General features: G+C 40.1%; 1 protein-coding gene across 1 annotated transcript; it reads right to left on the bottom strand.

The window, feature by feature from the left end:
- Positions 1-7,100: 7,100 nt before the first annotated feature.
- IL12B (interleukin 12B) lies at positions 7,101-13,695 on the bottom strand. Its single transcript, XM_008936785.1, has 6 exons — positions 13,614-13,695; positions 11,986-12,267; positions 10,718-10,835; positions 9,493-9,686; positions 8,577-8,722; positions 7,101-7,248 (listed from the first exon to the last, which is right to left on the bottom strand). The coding sequence occupies exons 1-6, from the start codon at positions 13,693-13,695 to the stop codon at positions 7,123-7,125; spliced, it is 948 nt and encodes a 315-aa protein (XP_008935033.1). The 3' UTR covers positions 7,101-7,122.
- Positions 13,696-17,795: the final 4,100 nt, after the last annotated feature.

The raw sequence follows: 17,795 nt of genomic DNA, 5'->3' as shown, positions 1-17,795 counted from the left end.
CAGGAATCCTGGAGATTTTTGCATTTTGAGATAGCAAAACTGTCTGGAAGCTTTGAGAAGAAAGATGCCACAGGCAGAAAGCAACAGTCTGCTTTGCTTTCCGCTGTGGGGTAATATTCATATGCAAAATTTCAAAATGAAATTCAGTAAAAAGCAATGCCAAAAAGCATTTTTTACAAGTCCCATTTAAAAGGATATCAAAATATCTCTATATCTATATGCTTAGCATAAGAATGGGCAGAATTCACATTAGCCAACTGGAGAAAATAGTCACTGTTTGACTGAAAAAAATGCTTCATCTGAGATGCCTTTCTGTCAGGGCTTGCAGAGGCTTGTTGTTTTCCCTGATAGTCTTCATATGAAGCTGGTCTGACAACCTGAGACCTGTCAGGCTCGGGCAGGCCAAAGGTTCATCCAGCTCAGAGTGCTGTCTTCAAGAACATTCATCAGCAGATTGAGACGAGAATAAAGCGGTTCTTCTCTTGGTGGACAAGTTGAACATGAGTCAGTGGTTTGCCCCTATAGGAAACAAGTCCAGCTCTGCATACTGGGCTGTATTAGTAAGAATGTAATTATCAAGTCAAAAAAATATTTTTTTCTCCATTCAGCACTTAGGAGGCTGCATCTGGAGTTCTGTGCACAATTCTGGGCTCCCCAGCACAAGAAAAGAGTGCACAGTCTGGATACTGGATCAAATCTAGCAAAGTACCACCAAAATGTTTAGAGGCATGAAGCACAAGTCATGCTATCAAAGATGGATAAAAGTGGTTTGTTCATTTTAAAGAAAGAATTCAAAGTCTCATTGTTGTCTTCAGCTGCTTGATAATGGTGTACAGAGAAGACAAGAGCCAGACTCTTCTTGGAGGTGCACAGTGAAAGGAAGAAAGAGAATAGTGCAAATTGCAGCAAGAGAAATTCCAATTAGATGTGAGGAAAACAAATTTCACAATAAGAGCAGTCAAGCATTGAAACAGGTTGCCCAGAGACGTTATTGACAATATTAAAAAAATGGATCTGTTCTGAACTGGGCATGCTCTTATGGCAGGGATGTGGGGAATCAAGTGATCTCCAGGGGTCCATTCCAACCTGAACCAATTCTGTGATTCTCATAGGTGCTGCTTAGGGACTTAACAGCATATTACATTTGTCCTTATGTGGCAGCATTTCTAGATTTGACAGAGCAGACACAGACAACAGAGCAGCACATTGGATTGATTTTAGCTACTTAGAAAAAATTCTGTTTGAAAGCAAGTGTTCAGATCTGTTTAAAGCCTCTTTACTATACCTAAAATGAATTCTGAAATTTATGGTAAATGGTCTGGACTGAAAAATTATGAGTGTAATTTTTACCTCAGCAAAATTTTTACGACAAGCAAACTTGTACTGGTTTCCATTGATCTGGGAGGTACTGTTTGAATAAATGCATGTTAATAGTGCATCTCTGATAGTTTTGTACTTTTTAAATTGTATTTTCTCTTTTCCCAACTTTTTACTTCTCAAGTTATTATTTTGAGGAAGAAAAAGCAATTACTTGGTGAACAAATGTTTATTCACTTTAATGGGCCTGTTACATCTGCTACAATACTGGTGTGTGTTTTTCTGAGAGTGAGAATATTTGTCACAGTTATTGATATATTGCTTTTATTTTTGGAGCCTCGGATGGAGCACAAATGTGATGCTAAATATGCTGCTGCAGTGCATCATTAGTTACGTGCCTACTTCACTCTGCATGGGAGGATGTTATCTGGCTGCATTCCAGAAAGCATTGACGTACAGTAGCTTGTTCCCAGTCATATGATGGAGTGCCTCACACTGAGGACATCAACAATGCTGAAAAAATGGCACATGGAATAGCTGAAAAACATGTTTTCACACACCGTACATACCCTGGAAGAATGTACAAGCCAGGACAGATACTGATATGGCCATGGGTGGGAATTCAGAGCTCTTGGTGATTCCAGTGCATGTTTACAGGTAACCCAATACACAGGCTCCTTCAGTTTTATTGTGTGTGGGTGGTTGGGGTTGTCCACCCATGTGCAATTAATGTATCAGACTTCTAAAGTCTTGCTCAATGGAAGATATGAGAACCAAGGCATCAAACTGTGCAAAAACTTTTGGATGTTTGCCTGAAGGATGCCGAGTTTCCCATTTTCCACACCTTAAGAAAGATCAAAGGAGCCTTTCCTTAAAATTGCAGATACCAAGCTGGGACAGGTGCCAGCTGAAGATTTCATATGTTATTTTAGAAAGTTAAAAAAAAACCAACCAAACATGATGACTCTCTGCAGAGGCTGGAGCTAATATTTATTCTTTCTCTTTGTACCTTCTGATCACTCCAAGGTAAGTTACAAGGCTGTGATACCTGCTCTTGTGCAACTAGCTTATGAATCCTTTGAGTTACTTAGTGTCATACCACTGATGTTTCTGAATGGCATGATTCTTCATAGATACATGCAAAACAAGCATTAACAGCTTAACATAGCACTGAATGAAGTGGACAGTGAGCATGGAGTAAGAATTTATTTTAAATTGCCTTCTATTTTGTATTTAAAGATGTAATTTCCAGGTGTTTAGGACTTTGAAGTTCTGTCACACTGGCATCAGCCAAAATGAAATATGTGAGAAAAGGTTTCTTAGCTTTTTTTGTGTCTCAGGACAAGGTTAGAGGACAAGCATTGGTTTGGCCTTTATTAAAACTATTTTAACTTTTATAAAGGAGAAGGTACACCTTATGAAGACATGGGAAAAGAAGAAGGTCAAAATGGAAGGAGGGGTGGACATGAAGCATTTGGACCTGAAATCTACTGTGTATTCTCTTCCAGAATCCCTAATTGGACATAAGCCTTTTCTTTTGTTTGTTTCCTTTTGCTGTTAGCAGGTGCCTGCTTACCCAGCTCTAATGGCTGAAGCACTTAGAGGACAGCAAGCTCCTACTACAATCTATTAGTGCCTCATTAAGTACACCAACTATTTGTAACGCATTCCTGAAGTTGAGGAACACCCACAAAAAGCCCTGGAGGGAATTAGTCAGTCTCTGTTCAGTGCAGATTTAGGAAGGTGTGGTAGGCAAAAGCTAAAGCCACATGTTGAATGAGTATGAATAGAAAGCTGGAGGAGCTGCTCCTTCCCAGAAGACGGCGGGTCACTGCGTAGGACAGAGGTCCCACAGAAGACCTATTCTGGGTCTACGTGATTAGTGACTCTCATACCACAGAGGCTTCAGGAATAAACTTATTTCTATCATTATGTTATTTCAGAAGGTTTGGGTTTGCAATCTACAGTTTTTGGGGGTCAGTTTTATACATTGTGCAGCCTGATTGAGTCTATGTGTTGTGACATTTACAAGAAGGCTTCCGGATTATTTGCAGTGCAACAAGTAGACGAATTAAGAAATAGAAGTTCAAGGATTAATTGTCACATCAACTATTATTTTTTTGGTTGGTTGCAGTATGTTAGGAAATGCTCTCCAGTGGATGGAGCCACTGCAGTGAATATTCGTGCTGTGTTATTAACACCTTTTTATACAATCTAGAGAGTTCCTCAGAGGTGGGAGACTGTCTGGCAGTTTCTAGTGAATTCATATAAGGGCCAGGGAATGGATAATCAAGGACTGAAACCAACTTTATGTCTCAGAGAGCAGCCATCTTACAATTAACTTGATTTCTGTGGAAAAAGGAGCAGTTTCAAGCTGTGATTTCTTATTTTCCTGAAGAATCTCAGACAGGGACTTTCCTCACTACTGGCTCCCCATTAACCTCATGATGCATGCCAGAAAAGCTTCTTGTATGGAGGTTTCACTCCCCTTATGGGATCATGGCACAGAAAAGCATATTCCCCTGAAGGCAACAGATCAATATAGTCTTTGTCAGGATAGTTGTGAATTCAGCCCGAGTATTTCTGAGAGTGAAAACTAGGCTGAATCAAAGTTACGGAGAGGTTTCAATGATTGGTTTGAATGGTGCCAGAGTTCCAGCCCAGATATCTGAAGAACAGGAAGGTCCTACTACTTGTGAACCCTGTACCGGCAGTGTTAGAGAGGAACCTCAAAGACCTCAAGATACGTGTCAGCCTGGTTTCAGCTGCAGACCTGCCAACCACAAGGAACTTCAATGTACTCTTAGACTCCAAAAGAAACAACCACTTCTTAGCCTGCAGAAGAGGGTTTAGAAGAGACTCCTGACTAACAGACACCACTTTTCTCTGCTGTCCTGTACAGCTTTACAGGCCATGAATTGGGTAACATTAATCAGTAGTATTACTTCTCCCTACAGATGTGGCCTCAAAATTAGTGTATATTATTCTGTTAGGGAAGTGAAGAGTTATATTAACCATTCATCTTAAAAGATCACAAGTAAACCAAATTTTCTTGGTTTGAGATTTATTAGCTCCTTTGTAAAACAAGCACAGTAAATTGCATTATATCAGAAATAAGATGTGTACACTTAATAAATACTAACAGCACTTGTACCTAGATTATCAACAGTTTTCTGAAATATCAGATACTTCCCACATTTCAATGTTTAAATGTCTTAAATTACCACGCATTGCTAAGTCTGGAAAAAAAGGAAGCATGGTCACAATCAAAGTCTTCAATTTCAGTGATTTTGTCTCAGGCATTAAGGCCTAAATCCTCAAAGATATTTTGATGTATTTTGCCCTCCTGAAAATATACAGGCTTCAACACATGCGTCTGCTTCTTTGCAGACCTGGGGACTTACACTGTAAGCAGTTCAGAAACAGGACTTGAGGTTTTTTTCCCTAGGGTTCTGGGAAGACACGTAACACATTTTGCAGTAGTAGGGAAATTATTTCAAAATGCACTATCAAAACCTGTATTCTAAAGGTAATTAGATGTCTAACATCCACATATAAAACCAGTTACCAATTGTTCTCTGAAATATCGGATAGACTGCAGTTCAACTTTTGAATAATTTAAGCTGCCTGGGTTTCGGTTGCAGGTTCCTGCCCACTCATGCCCTGTGGTTTGGCCTGTGGCACAGCAGGTCTGAATTAATTTTATTGCCAGAAAGCTCCACCGGAAGAGATGCAGGGAGCACACAGGGGTCACTGAATAAAGGACATCTAAGGATTAGAAGCATGAAAGAAAGGGAGGTTTGTTTAGGAGGTGTTGTGTTGAGGTACTGGTTTCCTTTCGTGTTCCTGGGAGGTGGCAACAGGACTCCTTCAGGCACAGCACCTCAGAGGTGCCCCCACAGCAGCACTCCCAGTGCTTCCACAGCAGCTTGGGACCGGCTGCACGTGTAGGGCTCTGAGAGTGGTCAGCTCTCATGTAACAAGTGTTTACAGAGTTCACCAGCTGGGCATCAACATGATGTAGGCACAGTTGGTCGGCAAAACACAGCAGCTACCATTTCGAGAGCTCTGAACTTGCAATTCTTTCTCTTACTGGAAAATCTGCCATCAGACTGGTTGTTGAGGGTGGCCCTGATACTCAATACTTGGCTGCCTCATGCAGCCAAGGCTTTCTATGCTGATACGTTCCAACAAAATAAATAAAAATAAATAATTAAATAATTAAGCTAATAATAATAGAATGCTAAAATAGTTCTTTCAGTAAGCTACCTTCCAACTTAATTAGCACATGAAACAGTTTGAATAGCAACTGCCATCATCTGGCTTTGCAAGTCAAGTAAATAAACAATAACAAATAAATAAATAAATAAATAACAATTCAATAATAAATAAATAAATAAGAAAGATAATATGCAGAATCTTGAATAATAGCTGACAGCAATATATAAAAATACTATACATGTTAATATAACATGATGTATGCCAACAATGTTACTCAAATCTGGGGAATTTAAAAGAGCTGCCAAAGCAGGACCATATAAATCTATTACAAAAATTATATGGTATGGCTTCTTAATAATCTCAAATGCAGATTTTTCTTCTGATTATGTTTATCTTGTGCTAGTTCCTTCTTTGATTTATTTAGGAGCATTGTGCCATTCTCCTAGAATCTCTAATTGGTTATCTGTAAAAGAAGAGAAAGAGAACTTAGTAAGAATTATTCTCTCTTTTCCTTGGGCCTATTATTTTACTCCATTTCTCAATAAAGCTTTGTTGGTCTGAGCCATCTAGTGAAATGACACCACTCAATTTCTCTACAGGAGTCAAGATCACATAATGCAAGGCTCAGAAGTTCCCATGTCTGATGGGGATGAGGGATTCAGCTTCAACTGATGAGCATTAGACACCTGTCCAGCTATGGCCACTTTGAAAATTCCCTCTAGTTCCCACTGGTATCTGTGAATGCCCCTGTACCAATGAAGAGTGGATCCACAGAACAGTGTGATCTCATTTCAAGTGTTTCAATAGGGCTACAAGTTTAGAACTTTTCAGCAGTATGACTCAGGACACTTGCAGGTCGAAGAGGTTTGCATCTACATCTAATTGAAAAAACCACCCCAAAGTTACAAACAGAAGAGAGGAAAAAAAAAATTCTACAGAATTCTTTTTGGTGTTGATCTGAAGGAGGCTATTCCATATTTAAAATGTGTTTTGACATGGAAAGCTAGGCTAAGAGCAATTCAGAGTTGACAGAGAACAATTCATAGAATAAGGAAAAGGCCATTCCTAGGATTAGCAGAAGCTGCTAATAGCTTGTCTTTCACATCTTTCACATAGCAAGTATATCCACGCTCTCGTTTCCTTATCCCTTCTCTCATCCCTTTCTCATTTTACTGGTAAAACTTGTCTGTATATGGATTGGATGCTGTATTTGGACACTTAAAATTCAGTTGTAAGCTATCAATGAACAGAAAGGACAAAAATCAGCATGGGTTATAATAGCAACAGCCAAATGCTCACGTATTTCTTAAATACTATTTTATAATTGCCTAGCTAGGTAGCACCCTGTCCATATCCATGAACCTACATCCATTGTTTCCTCTATGATTTAAATGGATTCTAATTTGGTTTGGTTGGTTGGTTTGGTTTTTTTTTTGTTCTTTTGTTTTGTTTTGTTTTCTGTTCAAGAGACAAAAATAGTTGTGAGAAGATGTTAAATTATTATTTAAGAAGCATGAGAAGTTCATAGACTCTTTACTCTCCTAAGTAAGGAATCATGCTGCTCCTTGAGTAGAAGTTGAAGTCCTACCTGCAAAGTGAAGACCACGAGCTCCAGGATGAATTGTAGTAGCGATCCCTGGCCTGCACAGAGATCTTGTCTTTTGGCCCAGTCTTTGGAATCTGAATAGACTGCTCATCAGAATCATAGACCTATGAACAGGGCACAGCTCCATCAGCAGATTGTAAAAGTCAAGCAGAATACAATAAAGTGCCAGACAGATTGCAACAAGCACATATAACTCAAAATCCCCCTGGCAGTCTGATGTTTCAAAGACACCAATATTCACCCACAGATACCAAAGTCAGGAGGTCTTATGAGAGCTTGAGCCTCAGAAGAAGCAAACTAAAAACCATGCTTTCCACTGAAGTAGGTGTTGTAAAGTGGTCCAAACCTCAAACTGAAACAGTCATTAAAACAAAGGGTTTTGTTCTTGATTTTTTTTTTTCTTCTTTCTTAGTGTCCCAGAGTAGAGACCCTAAAAGACAGAAGCTGCTGCTTTTCAGTACCGTTAAAATTTCCACTGAGGATTTGTGGCTGATACAAGTGCTCCGTAGATTCACCAGTTTCTCTAGCTAAGGGATCTTACAAGGCAACTCGATTAAAATCAAGGAGTCAGCACTAAGGGAATGGCCCCATCTGCTGGCACTGGCTTGCTTTTTTCTTTTTTTTCAGATAGAAAAAGACATCCTCTAGTGTCTGGTTTAATCAGTTGACAAACTGGATTGGTCACTACATTTCTTTACTTTTCTGATGGCTGGACCAAGGAAGAGCAGCACTGCAGTTAAGGACCTGCAGTGTGGTCAGCTGGTTTGTGTGTTCCTTTCCAGTTCTGCTGTTGATTCTTTTGCCAACCTAGGTAAATCTCCATAGCACAGCCACGTACCCTTTCATGTATCCATGAGCATTAGCAAAGGAAGCAAAACCATTTTGTAACTTAAAGGTAATGCAGAGTAGCAATGTTTAGTTAATAAGTAAATAATAACTGGCAAGTGAGTTGAAAAGACTGTAACCTTCACCAGTCTCCACAGAAATGCTACCAAATGAGTCACTGAATCCTTATTTGCCAATTCACCTATAAAGTCTGAGCTACCCAGGTACAAACAACACACAAGGAAATCAGTGCAACAGGTCCTAGACTTCTTGTTTTGGAAATTGGGATTTTCCCACATTAGGACCCACACAGCCTACTAATGAATTAGTAAGTACTTTTCTCACAGTAGCACAATGCAATGCTGGGCACGATTTTATCTCCCCAGTTACATCAGGGTTGCATCCACCCCAGAGTGTGTTGTTTGATCTCAGTGCTATAAAACTGGGAAGGAGGTCGTCTTCTGTCAAGACAGAACTGTGCCACCCTTGGGTCTCACACTCATTTTATTATTTTTCAATTTAGTCTGTGATTCTTACATACTAAGCTTATAATAATTATACTCTATGTTCAAGCAACAAAATTGTGTTTGAAATGTTGTACCTCTACCTGACTTTTGCGTTTCTTTGTACTTTCAACTTTGACCCTGAAAGTCAAAGGGAAGTAGGACTTTGGTGTGCTCCATGTTCTGGGATAAGTCCAGGTCACTGTTCCATTTGTGGCTGCATACTGACATTGGGGTGGGTCGGGTTTTACTGCAAGAGAAAATATACAAGGAATTAATCAACATTAGTAGAATAATAGAAGTTGTTGATGTGCTACTGTTGACGGTTTTATGGGACTCAGCTTTGGGAGCCTTCATGAGATTAAGAGAGGAGTAGGCGTGATGTGTAAGAACTGCCTTGTCTCTCTGGCTGAATTTTTTTTTTCTTTTTGCCTGGAGGGCTGTAGGGGACTCTGTTGGACACAGAGGAATATCTTCAATCCCTGCTGACCATTAAGGCATTTAGGAAAACATCTGTTTCTTTAGGATGCTGCTTCATTTTCCTGTGCCCTGTGGCATCATGCTCACAACTGGTCCTTTTATTTCCTGCCAGTTGCTGTTAACCTGCCCTGGATGCCCGATCAGGAGGGAAGTGCACACAGGGTTAACCATTATTCGAGTAAATCTGCAGTTCTCAGAGAAGACCCTGCTGGGTTATTGGTTATTCTCTGACTTCTCCCACATAACCCTTCCAAAACATGTCCATCTAACAGAGAAGGCTACAGAAACTTTTGGGAGACGTGGGGGTGAGAGGGTTGGAGGTCACAAGCTAGGGAGATGTCGCTGCTTCACTTCCTCATCCCCTTCCGGACTGATGCTATGATTTGTTTTCTCCTGTTCCTGTAACTGGGGGCTTGATACAGATTTACAGTAGAATAGAGCAGGGATTCCCAGGCTCGGTTTGATCGACTACCATTGTTAGTTCCACTATCATCACAAGAAAAAAGGCTAAGAATTAATCATGATTCCTGGTCTACTCACTGATATCTCTGATGAAGAAGCTGCTAGTGGAGTTCTCATATTCCACCTCATCAATGACCTCCAGGAACATCTCAATTGGCTCGTGCTCTTCAGCAAATGGACAGTAGTTTTCTTTCTGGCACTGGGCTGTGTATTCGGTCACTGATTTACCAACATGAGCTACAGGGCTGCTGCAGCTTACATCTCCTTCAGAGCTGAGCACAGAACAGAGAAAAATACTGGAAATACTGGTTTGTTCAGAGAATCTGTTGCCACAATGATAATGTAGTTGGTAAGGTAATGTTTTGATGTTACCTGTATCATTTTATGACTGTGCTTCAACAGCTGCAGAAACACTTTAGTGGGAGTTCTTACATTTTCAGTGCTTCGTTACTTATCAATGTAAAATCATGAAATGCCCGTGACTTAGCAATGGGAATTAGTGTTTAAACCTAAACCAGGATAGCTCATTTCTTATTACCACTGTCCCATGACAAGCCCTAGTATCTTACTTGGTTCCTTAGCCCTCTACAAAACCTTGCTGGAATAAATAACATAAGTTTAAAACATATCCATTGGGAAATAACTAACAAAAGCCATCAATAAAGTACTACCTGAATCTGGTTATACTTTTGCATTCAGAAAAATAAAACACTTCGCAGTTGTTTCTTCTTTAACAAACTGAAGTGACCTTTGCTCAGGCAGTCCTTGTTTTGGAGAAACCCTGAAGAGTAGTGGGAGGTAGGAAATCCCCACAAGGTTCCCCTCATAATTCCCTCACAGGTTTCTGCAGTGTTCCTCAACAGAGACTTGTCAGTGGACATGTGGTTTTGCAGTGGGTGCAGCCTCCCACTCCTCCCACTCCCTTAATTCCGCAGGATCTGCTGCACAGGGACTCGGCGCTGTGATTGTTTCTGCTTTTGGATCAACTTCCTCTCTCTCCTCTGCACAAACTCTTTTTGCGATTGCTTAAGCTTTTCTGTGGCTGCACTGTGGCAGCTGTTAACAGCCCAGTGGGGCTTGTTCCATTAGTCTTTAATAATTTCTGAGCAACTTCCATGCCCTTATTAGTTGTTAGTCCCAGTGATGGCTTAAAACACTTTGCAGATGTTCGGACTCTGGAAGGGGGATTCCTCTCCCTTTGCATGTCCCCAGTAGCCTAAAGTCCAGGATCTCCTACACAGGGTAACACAGAGGACTGCTTTAGCCTTACTGTGAGGTTGTTAAGGAAAGTACAAGCTTTTACCCTTTTAGACTTCTGATTGTGAACTTCACATTTGGACTCTCATTTTCCGTCATCCATGAACATATGAAAATTCCAGAGTAGTTCTTTGCCTCACATTTTAAAAATGTCCTGTTTGGCTCTAGATGGAATAAGAAAGAAAGCTTTTTTTATTCACTCTTCTTGCCAAAACAGTCAAAGCACAGAAGAAACAATAATTCAGTGGACTCCCCTCTGCTTTGGCAGGTGGTGAGACGCAGTTTCATGGTGCCTCATGGGCAGCCACCTGTAGTTCAAAAGCCATATAACCACAGTAGCTGAAGGGTGGTTTACATGGCACCACATTAACCACATTTACATGGCTATTGGCAGGAGCTCCAGCATACCCAAGCTGTTGCACAGAGCTGTCAGTACAAGATTTCTATACACAAATCCATTGTTCCTTTTACAAAGAAACACTGAAGCTACTCTATTGGCAAACCTCTGTATTTGCTATCCCGCTCATGAGAGTGTAGATGGTGGATAATCTCACGTTGTCACACACTGAGGCACTTGGTGTGGAATGTTTCCAGTATGAGAAGTGAATGAGACCTCAGCATAGGTGTGTGTTTCATTTCTGCCGCCCAGCACTGCAGACTCCCAACAATTTCACATTGCACCCTGGACGTAGCTGAATGGCAGACCAGCCTACTGTGTCTGATACGTGTGTCCAGAAGCTAGGGAAAAGCCTTGGAAATTCATAACTTCCTGGCACTACAGTGAGGGACTTCAGTATAGACATAGATGAATGAAGTTCACACAGAAAATGCAAATCACCACAGGCTTATCCCAGTAGATTAATCATCAGTGGAGAAGCCCAAATCTCAGCACTTCAAATGTAGGTCAGTCCCCGGTTCTATCAAATTGTGTGGTCCTGGCTTTGCAAATCCAATCCTGAGTGCTGGGTCTGTGAGATGAAGGCAAAGCAAGTCGATTGGTCCCTGACTGGAAAAGCAGTGGTGTGACACTGATGTTATCCTGTGTCTAATCATTCCTACCATCACTTCACCCTATAGGTCTAGAGGCTCATAAATTAACCCCGTGGCAACCGATTCCTGTGCTGCTCATCAGCTGCACCACATAGAGACCTACAAAAGTAATGATTTTCCTTTCACTGTCAGTAAAGCATTTGAAAGGGCTCCATTTTAAAGTGGGCATTTCTCATGCATTTCTCCAGAGAGCTCCCTCTGGTACTCACAAAGCTCCAGTGCACAAGGCTGAGCAAGATGCATCACATTATCTTATGGTCATACCTTGAAAGCTTTTCAGAATTGACCGTATCATGTGCCCATTGGAGTCTATTCTAGTTATGAGGAAGAAATCATAGCTGATGATTTCATGGGTATTAGCTGTCAGACAGGTGTAGTTGCCAGCATCTGGGAATTCTTTCACTTCAGCAATCAGAGTCTTTCCAGTTCCTTTCAGTTCGCTGCCTTTTTTCCAGTAAACTGGCATTGATTCGTCTGGTACGTTACAGGTGAGCTCCACTCTTTTAGCTGGTGTCTCATCATTCCACTCTGATTCTATGACATACACTGGACATTGCAGAGAAAGACATGTTAGCAGCTACTCACACTTTACAGCATGAAGATTGAACTGTGCCCCTTTTTTAAGCTCCACTCTGCAGGAAAACTGCTAACAAATCTCTAGCTTTCTTGCCCAAGGCCTCACCATCCCCTGGAAATCTTTATTGTAAGAGGCTTGACTTACAAGTTTACAGTGTGTCTAGAACCTGCTGATCAATAGGGATGATGTTTTACAGGAAGAAGTGGTTTTTTTTCCTGTGTTCCCTGAGAGTCCTACAGTGGTTCATAACCCTGGGAAGTAGGCAGGTACCTTTGTTTTAAAGGTGAGGGTGCCAGGACACACTGAGGACAAACCACTCAGCTCAGGAAATCAGAGTTCCAGTGAGCTCTAAGACCTTGTCATCCCTGCATTTCACTATGAGAATGAGAGATTTCAGACTTTACCACAAAGAAGAAACACAGGTCAAACACTGACTAAAATGGTGAGAAAATGCAACTCTAGGAAGCTTGGAAGCTACCAACTTGCTTATGGACATTTGAACCACAGAGTTGCATGTTATTAATTACAAGGTAATTCTTACACACTTCAAACACAAAGACTATTCTCAATGCTGACAAGCATATTTGCAGTTTTCGGCACCATGGTATTGCCCAGGAACCCAAAGGACAACTCATTTTTAATGTAAAGATATGGGGAAAAGCAATTTAATTACTTTTTACAAAGGAAACACAATCAGACTGAGAATGCTTTTCTCATGTTGATTAGGGTCCTTATTTTTGGATAATCACATTGAAGACAGCCTGGATTATGGTGTGAATAAGAGCTGGGTTAATAAGAACAACAAATATGATTACCTGAATTTATACCAGTTTTTCTGGGAAGTAATTAAAAAGATGTATTTTTTTATTACTGACCCTGTATTTTTATGAAAGTATTTACATTTAAGTTATTTACCAGAAAAGTTGGATGAACTATTTCTAGGTTTTAGGTTTTACTGTGCAATATTCTTTTTGACAATTAATTCTCCACTTATTTGTTTGTTGGCTGTTACTTAAGTCATAAGACACTGTTTCTGCTTCCAGATTGCATGACTGAAACTTTTGAAACAAGAGAACAGGGAATAGGACATATGACAGTTTCTAATGCAACTATTCAAAATGGTGTTTGTACGACATCTTAGGATTTCTAAATATTTTTCCATTAATGACAGTTAGTTCTTCACAAACAAATAGGAAGAATCTTGGCCTAAGATGTTGTAGTTAACTAATTCTGTGCCTGTGGATACAAATATAGTTCTGAACCACCCTTGTGTCCTACAGCCAGCTGTAGGTCTCAGTAAGTGAAGACTGCTTACCGTTTTCCCTCAGTTTCCACTGTGCTTCCAGAAGGGCAGCAAAGGAAAACAATGAAAGTAAGGCAAATAGTAGGTGAGACATCTGCAGGGAGAAAATAAATTACTGAACTTCATTGAGGATTGCTGAGTGTGGACTGAAGTCAAGCTCAGTGCTGGCTAGGTTAATAGGATAGAGTCAGTTCCAGTGAACTAAGAAACACTGTCCCATTCTAAGAATCCTTAGACTACATAAAAACTGAATGTCAGGTTTATACTGGAGCTTAAGCAAAGATTTTGATCTGCTTGTTATTCACACTGCAAACCAGTTTAGAGAGGAAATCACAGAACTTAGAGGAAATTGTGTGCAGAGGTCAGGAGCTCAGAAGCATTCCCAGCTCCCTTAGTTAAATATTCCTCATGCAAGACAAGTCCCACTGATGCCAATGAGGCCAGCTGCATGAACAAGGTGTTGGACTGAAGGATCAATGGACATTATATTCCAGTCATACAGATCTTGTAAGTATACATCTTGCTTTAAGCATGTCAGTAATCCTATTAAAACAAAGGCTTGCAAGTAAAATGAAGGACCTGCTGAAGTGTTTTGCTGGACTTTCAGTCTTCACCATGTCTGTGTGAACAAGTGACAGCAGTGTCAATAATGCAGCGTGGAGCTGGTGTCAATACCGGTGCTTGCCTAACTGGTACTAGTTCTAGTACCCACCCGAGGTTGCAGAGTCTAATTAATTCTGCAAGTAATTTCAGGCAAAATTCCTACTGAATTCGGTGCCACAGCTATACTTGCTGAAATGGCTGGGCACGGATATCATTGTTCCTGTCTTCAAGACATATACATATAGCTCACGTGAGCATCTGCAAGTATTTAGCTGTATCTACAATATATAAATGTGTATTTGTCCTGATTCAAAATGCAGCAAAATACAGCTTCATGAAACAAAACATATTTGCCAAATATCTTGTAACTACTGAGTGCATAAAAAACTTCAGTGAGTTATTTAGATATGCTTTCAGACCTTTTTCAACCAGAGATTAAGCCAAAGTATGACTTAGAAAAATAAATCGGTGAATATATCTTTCAAAGTCTGTGCTAACTACAGTGGGAGCTTGAATGAACATGAAAAACACAAAATTAAGTGGCTTGAGTTTTTTACCTCCCAAACCAGTCATTTTCAGTGAAAAGAAAGTAGTTCTCCTGGTTTCTTCTCAACTGCTATGAAACCTTTTTGTTTGGTTTTATGGAGGAAGAGTATGCGTGTATTTCTATGTGCACCAAATCTGTTACTCACTGGCAGTTCCTGTCATTATTAACAGTCCTTAATCTTGATCAAAAGTCAGCTATGTCTGGACCAATGCCAAGACAGTCTGCCATCGGATTTTGTACACCACACAGCACAGCTATTAACGGCACCAGAAGCTACAAGTACAGTATCTACAAGAGGAACCAGCTCACTTTGCATCTGTACTCAGAGAGAGGCATGAGCCCCAGTAAAAAGCCAGGCACTATCAGGCAGCCTATCAACAGTATCTTGCTTCATTAAAAACCAAACTTCCTTAGCTCCCGATGATTTTCTACTGGAACGATTATCTGTAATTTGTGAAAGAAAAATACAGTTTGCAACTTTCTGAAAGATGCTAATTTCTTTCATTGCAACATGGTATTCATCCCTTAGTTTCATAAAATCAGTATCTGAAATAGCAACTAGAGCTTGGAGAAGGATGTAAAACATGCTTTCTTTTCTGTGTCAGCCTTTCATCAAAACTGAAATCTTGTAAACAGACAAGTTTGTCCTGGTTTTAGGGAGAAGCTTAATGACTCGGGTTTTTGATGAAAAAAAAATTAGATATATTAATGGAAAATTATTCAGATTTTGAGATGGGGAGAGAAGACCCCTTCAACTCATTTCAAAATTTTGTTGAAAAACTAATCAGGAATAAACTCAGTTTCTGAACATCATTAATCAGTGAAGTTGCCCGAGAACTTCATAGATGAGGAGAGTGTACCAACACCATACATCCCCTGTGATCTGGAGCATGAGCTGCTGCAAATCAGCAGAGATTCCTTTACTGGGAATCACAGAATAACTTATGTCAGAAAGGTCCTCTGGATATCGTCTGGACCAGCCAAGTCAATGCTGTTGCATGGTTTTTAAAACAGAGAACGACCTGACCATATAATACATATTTGTCAATGCACACACCTCAGCAACACGAATACTGGTAAGATACAAAAGATTATTACTTTATAACATTGGCTGTCCTGTTACTTGGAGAACAATTCTCTAAGCCCTATACAAACATAGATTACATGTGTGACTTCAGGCACATAAGCATTTAATACCATCCTGAGAAAAATATAATGAAAACTATTTAAATACACTTATAAATAAACAATTTTAAGTTCTCATTAGTTTCACCTGAAGCAGCTGCTACCAGACTTGTGTTGCCCCAATGTTAGAGAAAAGAATTCTCACCTTCTTCAGTGATGTTAGCTGAAGTTGCCAGGCAGGTTTGGTTTGTGATCTGAAGGAAGCAAAGAGCTGGCTCCCTTATAAACACTTCTAAACTCTGAAAGGAAAGGGATGCTCCGTTTCACCGCAATACCACAGAATTGCAACACGTGGCTTGAGTTCCTTTTTTACATAGTGGCAGAGCTAAAGCAAAAAAAAAAAAAAGTTTGGGACTCCCAGGTAAACTTCAAAGAGGAAATGAGATTATGAGATTGTTACAATGACCTTTATGGTGTGCCAGAGGCATTTCCTTTCCTGCCTGATTTTCTGTCTCTCTCATACTGCCTGTTCATCATCTGAGGAAGAGTAAATACAGACTAAATAAACTTCCAAAACTGTTTGATGGGAAATATATTATGAAGATAGAAAGAGAAAGTTAAATAAAATAAATCTATTTCTACCTGGTAAGCACAAAAGAGATAATGACATGAAATAATTGTCCCAGCTACCACATCAATCAGAAGTAAAAGTAAGGGAAAATTAATTTTTAATTGCTGTATTTATCCTAAAAATTGAGACTTATGTCATGGAGAAAATAAACAGTTCTGGCTCAAAGATAAAAACCTAAGATTGTCACATTATTTTCTGTTGCAGTTTTTAAATATAGCCTACTGTTTTTTCTTTACAAACTGGTATTCCTTTTAGACCTGTACTCAACCAGAAGAAAAGCCCCACATATATACTTTGAAAATTATGAAAATATTTGCCTTGATTTTTTATTTATTTGTGAAACAATAGAAAACAATTCATGTTATTTCTCAGGCAAACCAAAATTGAGCTGTTCTTCCAGCCCTGTTCCAAACCTGAATAAGGTGACTGAAAAGTTATCAGCCAGAAGAAATACATCGCTTATAAAAGCAATAAAAAAAGGTTTGAAATTCAACCTGATGTGCTTTAGGAATTCATAAAGAGACACAACTCCATCTGCTGTGTTTTCTAATGACAGGAATATTCCCACAGCCCAGAGATTAAAGCTATAATGTAATACTCCAGCAGTGAAAAGATGGTTCCTGTCTCTTCTGCTGTAGTCTTTCAAAAGTCCTTCATACAGATGAAACAACACAAGAATCTGCAATATGTTGCATATTTGATGCCCTCAAATAGGGCGAGAACATAAAAGAAAAGGAGGAACCGTCCCACACCCTTTATCAATGTGATAAAGTTATTATGAACCTCAGCAGTTCCCAGTGCATGGGGTTCCTGTTTATTGCACACATCTGGGAGGCAAACAGCAGAGAGGGTGGCATGCTCTAATTTGAAAGAAGGTAGTGTCAGGATTCTGGATTAGCCATGCTGAAAGCTTTGCATAAACACACAGTATTGCCAGTGGAATCCTTTTCTCTCCTCAAGTAGGACCACATACACCTCCATCAGCTGAGCTTTAACTCCCTCCCATCTGACAAAACCCCAGACTAGAGCACTGCAATCTCAGCTGGGTCTAACAACTTCCCTGGGGAGTCTGGTGTACCCAGGCAGTTTCTCAGAGGTGAGCCCCAGATCTGCCTTTGCTGGAGCTCGGAGCTGGAGCTGGGCAGAGCACACAAGAGCAGCATTGGGAGCTGGGTTTGAATGGCAGCTCTGTCCCAGGGACAAACGGCTCCCTTCACATGCCCTGTACTGAATCTGGATGAAAGAAGTTGATTGATTTATTCATGACACAGAACTGACCAGCAACCAA

Source organism: Merops nubicus, unplaced genomic scaffold, assembly GCF_000691845.1.
Source record: "Merops nubicus isolate BGI_N331 unplaced genomic scaffold, ASM69184v1 scaffold43683, whole genome shotgun sequence".
NCBI lineage: Eukaryota > Metazoa > Chordata > Aves > Coraciiformes > Meropidae > Merops > Merops nubicus.
This window is presented reverse-complemented; position numbering and strand designations above follow the sequence as displayed.

What these genes read in the sequence shown, in the direction of transcription:
- IL12B (XM_008936785.1), bottom strand. Translation starts at nt 13,695, where the DNA reads ATGTCTCACCTACTATTTGCCTTACTTTCATTGTTTTCCTTTGCTGCC. An exon ending in ACAATCAGAAGTCTAAAAGG is followed by an intron (nt 9,687 to 10,717) that starts GTAAAAGCTTGT and finishes TTCTGTGCTCAG; the next exon opens with CTCTGAAGGAGATGTAAGCT. An exon ending in CAAAGAAACGCAAAAGTCAG is followed by an intron (nt 7,249 to 8,576) that starts GTAGAGGTACAA and finishes CCCTGTTCATAG; the next exon opens with GTCTATGATTCTGATGAGCA.